We start from the raw sequence: 12,312 nt of genomic DNA, 5'->3' as shown, positions 1-12,312 counted from the left end.
CAATTGACTGGCTCATTCCTAGACGTATGGATGTCCATCGAGATCGAGTCAATTGACCTGCTCATTCCTAGACGTATGGATGTCCATCAAGACCGAGTCAATTGACTGGCTCATTCCTAGACGTATGGATGTCCATCACGATCGAGTCAATTGACTGGCTGATTCCTAGACGTATGGATGTCCATCGAGATCGAGTCAATTGACTGGCTCATTCCTAGACGTATGGATGTCCATCGAGATCGAGTCAATTGACCTGCTCATTCCTAGACGTATGGATGTCCATCAAGATCGAGTCAATTGACTGGCTCATTCCTAGACGTATGGATGTCCATCACGATCGAGTCAATTGACTAGCTCATTCCTAGACGTATGGATGTCCATCAAGATCGAGTCAATTCACTGGCTCATTCCTAGACGTATGGATGTCCATCGAGATCGAGTCAATTGAATGGCTCATTCCTAGACGTATGGATGTCCATCGAGATCGAGTCAATTGACTGGCTCATTCCTAGACGTATGGATGTCCATCGAGATCGAGTCAATTAACTGGCTCATTCCTAGACGTATGGATGTCCATCAAGACCGAGTCAATTGACTGGCTCATTCCTAGACGTATGGATGTCTATCAAGATCGAGTGTAATTGACTGGCCCATTCCTAGACGTATGGATGTCTATCAAGATCGAGTCAATTGACTGGCTCATTCCTAGACGTATGGATGTCCATCAAGACCGAGTCAATTGACTAGCTCATTCCTAGACGTATGGATGTCTATCAAGATCGAGTCAAGTGACTAGCTCATTCCTAGACGTATGGATGTCCATCAAGATCGGGTCAAGTGACTGGCTCATTCTTTCACGTATGGATGTCCATCAAGATCGAGTCAATTCACTGGCTCATTCTTAGACGTATGGATGTCCATCAAGATCGGTGAACGAGCCAAATTACTGGCACATTCTTACACGTATGTTCATCAAGATTGGTTAGCGGGGTTTGTGGTTGTATAAAATATGTTGTATATATGGATGTTCACTGGTGACTTTAACGAAAGCCATTATTGCCAATCGGAGAATTCGTTGATCCGGTTGTGTTCGCTGGGTATTTTCCGGTCCGAATTAACGGGATGAACAACAAAGACTAATGGGATGTACAAAGACTCTATATTGTACAGTAAAGAGTAATATATTTAACGTTATGAGGAACTGGATTTGTTGGTCTTCAGTCATGTAAATCAAATGCATTTGTCGTGTTGAACCAAACATGATAACAATAAATATTGAATTTACCCATGTTGTTGTGTCTTTGTGCAATGGTAATCTTACTTAGCATCACGTCTGTATGGCGTTATGGATTGCTACTTAGGTCAAGGTCATCACTATCAAAATACACCTTAGATTGTATAATACACTGTTGCTCATAAAGGCATGCACTTTAACTGGATTTGATTGAAACTTTACAAAAATTATCAAAAGTTTACTTGGCTGAACACAACAGCTTACAAGTCAAACCTGCAAGTCAAAAATACAACTGTGATACTTGTATCAAAACGTTTTGAATAACCCTTTCATGTTTGTTTCAATTTAAGACGCCATAAGAAATGGGTGTACACATCTCTGTGGGCGGCCGTTTTATGTACAAAGCGTCAAGGCCAGAGGACAACCAGTCTCGAATATCCACTGACACAGGTCTCACATCTACAGACACAGGTCTCATATCTACAGACACGGTTCTGATATCTACAGACACAGGTCACATAGATATACTCCATGGCCGTGCTACTGCCAAAGGCAAACGTGATTGTTGAATTGCCATTTGTCATAACACATGAACAAACTTACCTGTAAATGCGGATGTAATGATATCTATTAATTCCTAAGCTAAAGATAATTAAAATAACATTCGTATATTACATACATTTGTAAGGCACATATTATCAAGCAAGTGTGAGCATCTACACCGAAACGTCGCATCTGTTGCAATAAAGAAGTTGTCTATTCATAAAACGTGTTCCTCTTCATCATACCAGCTTGTAAATGCCACTTTAAGAAGGTCCATATATATGTTATATGATGTACATTTCTTATATCCATAAAATTTGTTCCTTTTTATAATAATATATGGATAACGAAAGTTGGAAATGCCTATTGAATTGATGTATTATGAAATGAAAAGAAAGCGAGAATAAACCCAGATGATTTATAATATTTCTGAAAGAGTCACTTCCCTTGATCTTTCAAAGGGAGAGGGGGCATGGTGACCGTTGGTTTTGATGACCACCGTGAGTCCATTTCGTTATCTTTGCAGGTAATGGTACTTGTCTAACTCAAAGTGTATCAGTAATAAGGTGGTACTAAACCCAAAATGAAGTCGGCAGAAAATGTTTAGAAATACTCAAACAGTCATAACAAGTGTCTATTAGCGAGTGTCAAAATCTGTCATAGCAGACGTGTAGGGGATATTTCCAAATTTGACGTATCAGTAGCAAATAATGTCAGATGCAATTCCCTATTTTGACGTACCATACTTTCCCGAATCTTGTCAGGTGAACAATTGATTAGGCTTTGCATGTGTTGATGACAAGCCAAAATGTTGTGGATGTGAAAGGTATTTTGCTGATTTTATTTGGCCATTTCAAGCCATGAACTGACAATGCTGCCTGGGCGATATGACCATGGGCCATGAGCCGCAGCTTTGAATTTCGACAAATTGTAACATATATTACTCAAATATAATCAAAGAACATCTGATTTTTTCATCAGGTGTTTTACCAACAGATTTTGATATCACTGCTCTCGAGAAATCAGACATATTTGAGCATCTTGATACCGATGAAACGAAACAAATGATGTCCAAAATGATCAAAATCGTACTTAAATGAGATTCATGAGAGGCATTAAGAAGTTGGTGAATATATAAGACGAGTATATGGACGGCAAGTTCTTGTTCATTGTATATCACAACGTTTCTGGGTTATATACATGTACATCTCTGGCTTCCTGTAAATCTATGTGTCACTTAATTAGCTGACCGCCTCCGTGATGTAGTGGTTAGAGCGTCCGTCCGGAGAGCGGAAGGTCGCGGGTTCGATCCCCGACCGCGTCATACCAAAAGACGTTAAAATATGGTACTTGTTGGTCCCTGCCTGGCGCTCGGCATTATTGGGTACAACAAGGACTGGACGGCTCGGAGTCAGTATAATGTGTCTGAGTGGGGTATTCATGCTTCACTGCGGCATGGTATCTCAGTGGGCTAGCACTATAAAACCAGCTTAAGTCTAGGCTAGTACAAGCAGCCGCACATACACATACAAACGCATGCACGTCGTCATATGAACGAAATATTCTCAAGCACGACGTTAAACCCAATTTCACCTCACCTCACCTTAATTAGCTGTATATGTGATTGATGGTATCTATATGTGCATGTCTGACTTCTTGTAAAACTCTGGTATACATGGATATAGTTTGTTTTCTACATTTGTCTTTAATCACCTGAAGAAGGGGCAAGAAGTAGCCCAGAAACGTTGTGTTATACAATAAATAAGAACTTGCCATCCATCCATCCATATACTCGTCTTATATATGTACTTAAATGTCCTTAAATGCCATTGTGTCAAAGCAACATACATTGCGATGTACAAACACACATCCATATTACCTACTCTTGGTTATTCTATACAATGTATTTACTTAATTGACCTCCTTCTCGTCTCTACAACCCAACTGACGTCATGCTTGCATGAGGTTACCTAGTAACAAACATGTACATCACATCATGATACTTCACCATTACACTTGACAACCCCGGGTTAGGTAAACGTTCTAGGTAAATTCAACACGATTGTTTGATTTATATGCAGTGTATTTTACTTACGTAAACACATATATGCCAGAGCGAGTGAGATTATACATTTGAACTAGTACCTATAATTAAAACCTTTTCATAAATATTTTATTAAATGCAAGGTATATTTTCGTTCTCGTCAGTGATATGTTCCGAATACAAATATAAACAGAAAGGTACTTAGAAGCTCGGTGTCATCACGGAATTTCTGTTGTTCGAACATTTTTCATGCTGTTTTGCCTTTTAAATGAAGACCGCCTCCGTGGTGTAGTGGTTAGAGCGTCCGCCCGGAGAGCGGAAGGTCGCGGGTTCGATCCCCGACCGCGTCATACCAAAATACGTTAAAATATGGTACTTGTTGGCCCCTGTCTGGCGTTCGGCATTAATGGGTACGACAAGGACTGGACGGCTCGCAGTCAGTATAATGTGTCTGAGTGGGGTATTCATGCTTCACTGCGGCATGGTATCTCAGTGGGCTAGCACTATAAAACCAGCTTAAGTCTGGGCTAGTACAAGCAGCCACACATACACATACACACGCATGCACGTCGTCATATGAGCGAAATATTCTCAAGCACGACATTAAACCCAATTTCACCTCACTTCACCTTTTAAATGAAATCGTGAAGATGATACTCTATAGTGAGTCTTACATTCATCAAGTTGGTTTATTAAGATATGCCGTTCATAATAATAATGGTGACCTTTCTAGCCATGGTTTAAGAGACATCGATCTAACCGCACAACAATATCAACGGAGGACACATATAATGTACCCATGTGTAGAATCTAACCTGGGGCTCATCGTTGATCGTTCGCTGATATGACAACAGCGGAGATTCACTGGCAGCTACAGAGACAACTGACTTTACAATTTCCTACGGGCATTAGACTATAGATGTAACAGGCTGTTATTTGCGTTAAGGTACGCACACAGAAGAGCGAGTTGTATACGACTGACGTAAACGCACGTGTCTCACAAGGTTTGAATGGATTTTCTCCCTGCTTCAGGCGCAGTTGTATTGATTGATACAGATCTCACGTGCTGCTGATTGATTCGACGACTGTTTATATGATATTTACAATATCAATATGTATGGTAAAGAGATACGCAAAGGAGGTCAAGGCTTCAAAAGAGGAAATCCTGTTTCAATTTGACTTAAGCACATAATTCTTTCGTCTGATGATTGCAAATTAGTCCATCTGTTTATGGCTTCCCTTATACACAGTTACACTATCTCAGATTAATACAGTCAGTGTCAGTTTCACACATGCTGATTGTGGGTGAGTGAATTTTGTTTTACGCTGCTTTAAGCAATATTCCGATTTTTACCGAACCCTTTATTTTACGAGCTTTATTTTACCGCTTTAACCACTAAACAACCCCTCAGCTCAAGGCACCTTGTGGTAATTTCATTCAGGGCATCTGTGTCTCAGTTAACACAACAGTTTGGTTCTCGTTCCCAGCCACCCATCCATCCATCCATCCATCCACATATCCATCCACACATGTGCATAATATAAATATTTGAATCGATTACTACAAGTTACTACAAGTGCATGGTTTATGACAGACGTACTTTTGCCAGGTAATATAAGAACATGTTTCCTTGACATTTCGCCCAATAACAATTATATTGCACTTTTATTTATGAGACACCTGACGCCGTTGTTGTGTATGGAAGATGTCCTCCCACGCACCTGTTATATTCACATCTCCATACAGAAGATGTAGCGTCATATCTGTACTAATTCTTTGATCCTGGGTTGCTGCTCCCACGACAATGGATACATTGTTGTTCACATTCATGAGGACTTTTTGTTATGAGTTGCACAGCATCGATGGTTTTGAAATGTTTGTTAGAGATTTTTTTATATCAATTTTGCTTTTAAAAAATGTCACGATGAAGAGAAAGACAGTGGGCATGCTGCCCACACTCCAGTTACGGATTTCCGTTTGAACCCATTTTTGAACTCTGATGTACACTCAAGCATGATCTTTCTACGAAGATGCCAAATAGCTTCATGTGTTGTTTGATCAGAGTTAGAACATTCATAGACATAGTGAAGCTTTCAAAAAAGAGTTTAAGTGGATATGTGGAGCCAAATTTGATGCACCAGTAACAGATATAAATTCCCTTACAGAAGTATGCTCTCCTGGTTTTCAAGGTGAACAAGTGACATACTTTTGCTTATATATGTGTGTGAAGGTTGCCACCAGTTGGGCAGGATACAGTTACCTTTTAACACCTAGCATTATCACTATCTGATAGTTATTCGTAATGACATTATCATAACTTGGTCCGAATGGAAGGTCGGAATCTCCTGTACTGAAGGATTCCTCAGTTGTTTGGTCCAGGCATTCTGTCACTAGGTTGTCTGGTCGGGTCTCAGTTGTTTTCAGTCCTCCTCCGTATGTCGGAGGATTGTTTTGCTCCCTTAGACAACAAAGGAACACTTTTGTGAAAATTAAATATATGTGGGAGTCGTATCTGATTTTCAATTATCCATTCAAATATTTAGTTACCATATTTATTCGTTTTATGTTAAATGAATTGTGTGTTTCTGAAGAAAGTCGAGTATGGTTATTCTTGATTATGGAAAAGGATTTTGTCGCTTTTATTTGACAATTAAAGAGAACCTGGAAAATATACACTTAGATGCGCTTCTGAGCATGTGTGAATCAGTCAGAATGTTTGCCTTGGATTGGATTAATTTGGATAATCGATATTGTTGTACTGAATCTTTCACATAATTTAGAAAAACACAGAGTATTTCTCAGTGTATTGTTAATAGGTTACATAAACGATCTGGTAACAGTTAAACTATTAATGTGAAGTTAAGACCAGACTAGCGATGTAAACACACAAAAATGTAACGGATTTATCCATAATTTTCATACTTATAATTGTGGTTACAACACCAAAGTCTACATAATATATCATAATGTTTGAGTAATTGTGACATCCGATCAAGCTCGGGTAGGGTACTGACAAACATAGAATCAATCATGGCGAATGGTTAGATCAATAAGCGCCCTGGTAAATGGTAGGAACTAGAATCCAATGTATTACATGAAGCAGAACGGGTATGGTGTTGATACACATAGAATCAATCAAGCAAGTAGTGATATAGATGAGGAATCAGCTCAAAGATTGGAACAAGAGCAGAATAAATTACATAAAACAAGTGCCAAGAACTAATGATATGTTACAAGTATGCTGATGAGCCTAACAAATATGTTGGTGCATGGACATTTGGGAAACAACATGTGTTGCTCAATCCTCTGTTCCTTAGTGTGTGTGTGAGTGAAAATTCTCTGTAAAATAAGCCATACCAGTAATAGCAAAATCAGCAATGTGAAATATTATCAGCATTTTCAGCCAAATCCTCTGAATGACCATTTTCTGAAAAATAAACCCTTTCATTAATGGTAGAATCAGCAATGTGGAATATTGTCAACAGCATCAGCAAAATCTGCAACATCGGCAAGAACACTAATAGGTCATCACTAAAATCAGCAACATCAAACGTCACTATCGTCAATACCTACAAAATCAGCAATATAACTAATATCAGCAACATTACTAATATTTGCACTAACATGAATATCACTGATATAAATATTATCAGTGATGTCGTGAAAACCACCAGTATCACTTATGTCAGCCAGCGACGTCTGTGCTGTACAAAGGACCAGCTCCCGGAGAACACCAGCCACAGTGTCGACACTAACTACATCAACACACAATCAACTCTACTAAGATTTGGTCCACAAAGGTGAGAATACCCAGACTATTGACTTAACGTCTGCATGATTCATTGATTTAGTTCTGTCAAGAATTCAGATGCCATTCCACATCAGAATCTGGAGAAATAACACAGAGGCATAGTAAAAGATCAAAGTCAGCAATACCTACAAAATCAGGAAAATCAATTACTCTAAATCTTTACATGGAAAAGTATTTGCAACTTTGAATTGTCGAAACCTTTTAAAACATTTTAATATTTTATGCAGTAACATAACTTGTGGTATGTTCAGGATTCTAAAATATTGATTGCATTCTCTAATTTCATGTCTGCGTCAACACCAAGAGCGCATCACTCCATTCTGTTGCCCAATTACACACACGCTAGAGATCATAGATCGTTTTAACTGACACGTGAGCTAAATTACGCAACTTGAGACCACCTCGTCTGAAATGTTAAAGGAATATGCCAATAAAAAATGAAAATCATGGCATTTAAAGAATGTTTAAGCGGTAATCCATACATGTTATCAAATAATTATTAGTTTATTACCAAAGTCTGTAAAAAAAATTGAAAATGGAAAAAGATCACAAATAGCGACCTCACAGGGTGTCGCCATGATGCTGTCTCGAATGGTTGACGAGAGCGCGAAATAGCGAGAAAATGACGTTATCGACACACCACGAAGTTAGGTTACACCGCTGTCATCAACGGTGCGCGATGCCGGCCTGTCAGGTTGGGGTTGTTCAAACCGTAACGACCGGTGAAAAAGCGTCCCCGGTCACGGAAAATCATTTTTTCAAATACCCAGGCCAGATAAAAAGAAGATCCTATGCAGCAGATGGCTACACAACATCGGGACTGGATGGACAGCATCGACCAGCACAAAGTTTGAACTTTGAACAACATGACATTTTTGCGTACAGCCTTTTCTAGACAAGCTCATAAATGATTATTATGAAAGTAATTCTTATAGGTCCTTGTTAATATAGTTGCATTTGTTAAATAACTTAATTTTGTTTAGGAAATATTTTTATTTTAATGATTTCTTCCAGTAAATAAAATATTTTCGGCCGCAATTTATTCGAAGCGAATCCTCCTGTGTCACGATGCATTGTGGTAAGTTCGTAATCATGGTAATAAAAATAAATTCGTACGTATGTATCACATATAATTCAACCAAAAACTGGATTAATTTTGATTTTGTATTCGATTATCTTGTACGACATTGATATGATTACGAATGTCGGTAGGGATTAAAGGTAAAATGTTGACTTGTAGGGCTGCATGAAGATCTAGTAGAAAATCATGGATGAATATGATTATCGGCGTAACACTTTCAGTCATCATCAATTTGTTTTAAAAAGTTATGGATTTACACCATTATGAAGAAACTGGAAAAAGTTACAATATTAAAGTTGTTGACAAATGTAGACTAACGGCAAACGTTCCTTAGTGAACATCTTACGTATAATGTGGGCATATGGAAAGTTACCATTCAAGACCTATTTCAAAATATTCGACACAAAAATAAAGCCCATCCTGTTATACGGAAGTGAAATATGGGGACACACACGAGTCGAGGCAATTGAGAGAGTTCAATATTTTGCTTGTAAACGCTACATTGGAACCGGTACAAACACACCAAATGCTATGGCCCTTGGAGAGTGTGGACGTCATCCTCTGTATGTGGATAGTGCCGTCAGATGCATCAAATACTGGATCAGACTCCTTCATCTCCCGTCTCATCGACTACCACGCAAGGCATATGTCATGTTGTATAATCTGGACAATGTAGGTCGACATACATGGTGTTCCGATGTTAGAACCCTACTACAAAATGTTGGAATGGGATATGCTTGGGCTTCACAAGATGTTGGTGTTACGGAATATTTTGTTAAGGACTTTGAACAGCTTTTAAAAGATATCAGTTCTCAACAGTGGCATGACTTTTTAACCAGCAACTCAAGATATGATACATACTCAACATACAAGACAACTCTTGATGCTGAAGAATACTTATTAGACTCTTCACTACGAACTTAGATAGACAGAGGCCGGATATCAAATATGCCCCGTGAGCAACGTATCTGTCCACACTGTGATCGATATGAAATCGAAGATCTTTATCATTTTACTTTGATATGCCCTTCCCTTGACACCATCAGAAAAGCTATTCTACCAAGTTATGTGATCAGGAACCCATCAGTACACATGTTCTCAAAACTTATGTCAACAACTTCACACTCTGTGCTTACAAAATTAATGGCATTCATTCATGTTGCTTTTAAGAAGCGAAAATGATGGTTTATAATATCACCCATATTATTATTGTTGTATTATGTATTTGGGCCTATGGCCACACATGCATTATGGAAATAAACTACATTACATTTAGGTTTTATTTTTGAAAAATCATATCCCAAATAATCACATGTGCATAGTATTGTAAATAGTATTGAGTTTTAAAACATTTAAGAAAATAATATGAATAGTCTTTTCTCTTTTGTAATCAATTATCATGTAAGCATTATAATAATAAGTATTATTATTATTAATATAAAGAATAATTAATCATGTACATAAATAGATCACATCACATACATGAATATGTTTCCTAAGCTGTTTTTGAGTAGATGTGTACAATTTCAATTGTTTTCAATTGTAGATGATTTAGAAAGGTTTGATTTTGACTGTTTGATTTTTCTGTGCAGGTTTTTTGTGAAGACCATTTTGAGCCAGACTGTTTCGAGTATGATCTCCAGGCAAGAGTTTTAGGGGTAGAGCCACATCTGAAACTGAAGGGAGATGCAGTCCCTACTCCCTTTGTTCATAGAAAGAGACAGGGAGAAGAGAAGAGAGATGAGAGAAGGGATCGCCTGATAGAAAGGAAAAGAAAGCAGGTAACTCAAATAGGCTTAAAAACACAGACATTTTTTTTTAACTTTAAATATATGATTGTCTACCCCTAAGCTTTTTAAATAAAGGTACATATGTGAGTTGACATCTGTATGACTTAATATGTTGATCAGTGACTAGAATGTAAGTTATGAAATATAGCAAGGATGATTATATCAGAATTCAGTGGAATATATCACAACTTGCTGGGGTTGCATACTTACTTAATTCTTTTCTTTTTTGAGGTTATCAGCAGTGTCATCAGCTCTCCAGCCATCACAAAAAGCAGGAAGTCTAAGGTACTTAATGTTTTAATTGTTCATTAGTATTATGGAAACCATTCCTACTTGTTTGCCTTGATAGCATAGTTTACAAACAGTGCCCTTGTAAAGTTACATACAAACAGGAATTTGTCTCACTGTTAAACATAGAACATGTTTAGAGAAATGCCTCGAAATAAGACTGATAATGAATTCATTAGACTCTATGAGAATTTGTTATGTATTTTTTTAATCATCGGAAGTCTTCATACAAAAAAAACATATATTACGAAATTGGAGATTGATATTGAAACATATTTATGGATTTTATCCATACGCTAGTACTCAATTTTCTTACAAGAGCATGAATCTTATTTGTTTTTATCACATTGATTTATATGTATTTTTTAATAAATATTGCATTGCTTCATTTACCAAAAGTACAACTAACCCATGTAATAGCTAATCTAACATGCAAAATATACAAGTGCCGGAACACTGCACACTATCTGTAAATGTATTTCAAAACCCTTTATTAGGTATAATCAAGGTAATCTATAATTATTTCTACTCTTATAACATTCATAAACACAGACCAAACTTCTTACATTAAAAGCCAGCAGTGTATTCCTGTATATGACAAACATTATGCATAGCAAATTAGTTCTTGACACATGTATTTCAGAAGAAATCATCAGATCATGCACCCAAGAAGAGAGGTTTGAATTCCAACCATGGCAACATTGAAGTTTGCTCTGTTGTAAGTATTTGTTCTTGTTAAGCATCTTCTGAATTCAAGGAAAAAATGTGACTTTGTCTAAAATGGTTAATTTTCATTTCCAGTTTAATGTCTTGAATATATGGAGAATCTCGTCAAAGAGTGTTTTGATATGAAATATATGAACACCTTTTATGAAAGGTACCAATATCCGAGGATATTGTTGCTGTAATCAACGAGTTTTGATATATTTGATATCAGAAGACATGATGGTGACATTTTATTTATCATCCAAAATCATTCTTAATCAGTTGTCAGTAAAAAAATGAACATATCTGAACACAAAACTGTCATTAGGCTTCCTGAGCATTAAGGTCATAGCATTGTCAACTGTGTTCTTAGTGATGTCATAGTATTAACTGATGATGTAATAGCATTATGACAATTCAATTGTTGTGATATCTACAACGAAGATATCGCAAAGCGTTGTCTACTGTGGGAGCCAGTTTTATAAAAATAATGAGAATATTTATAACATTTCTTTTCCAGGCTAGATATCCTGCTCAAAGCGTATAATCCGATCATTGTTAACCCGGACAATCCATGCTGCCTGTTAGGCACTAGAAGGTTAATAGTCTCACGACTTATTTCACCGGGTACCCATTTTCTGCTGGGTGAATAGAGGCAAGTTTGAACAAACTCACTTGCCTAATAATTATTTGGCTTTTGAGAAATTCTAACATGTTTTTAACAATTTGTTTTTAGAGTATTGGCGTGTGTTGATTGCTGCCACACAAATCATCACCGCTGCAATGGTCCTGAGGCATCTCCCTTGACCACCTCG

General features: G+C 37.4%; 1 protein-coding gene across 1 annotated transcript; it reads left to right on the top strand.

The window, feature by feature from the left end:
• Positions 1 to 9,245: 9,245 nt before the first annotated feature.
• On the top strand, positions 9,246 to 11,565 carry LOC124291467. The gene is made up of 4 exons (XM_046728455.1): positions 9,246 to 9,386; positions 10,307 to 10,495; positions 10,736 to 10,789; positions 11,436 to 11,565. Exons 1-4 carry the CDS (start codon positions 9,246 to 9,248, stop codon positions 11,529 to 11,531), a joined length of 480 nt encoding a protein of 159 aa, XP_046584411.1. The 3' UTR covers positions 11,532 to 11,565.
• Positions 11,566 to 12,312: the final 747 nt, after the last annotated feature.

Source organism: Haliotis rubra, unplaced genomic scaffold (genome assembly GCF_003918875.1).
Source record: "Haliotis rubra isolate DU_JTF1 unplaced genomic scaffold, ASM391887v1 Scf492, whole genome shotgun sequence".
Lineage (NCBI taxonomy): Eukaryota > Metazoa > Mollusca > Gastropoda > Lepetellida > Haliotidae > Haliotis > Haliotis rubra.
Note: the sequence above shows the minus strand (reverse complement) of the source record. Positions and strands in the feature narration are given on the sequence as shown.

Bases quoted from the DNA above. Each gene is read 5' to 3' on its own strand.
- LOC124291467 (XM_046728455.1), top strand. From the start codon at position 9,246: ATGGCCCTTGGAGAGTGTGGACGTCATCCTCTGTATGTGGATAGTGCC. The intron at 10,496-10,735 runs GTAACTCAAATA...TTCTTTTTTGAG, and splicing joins TAGAAAGGAAAAGAAAGCAG to GTTATCAGCAGTGTCATCAG. The intron at 10,790-11,435 runs GTACTTAATGTT...CATGTATTTCAG, and splicing joins CAAAAAGCAGGAAGTCTAAG to AAGAAATCATCAGATCATGC.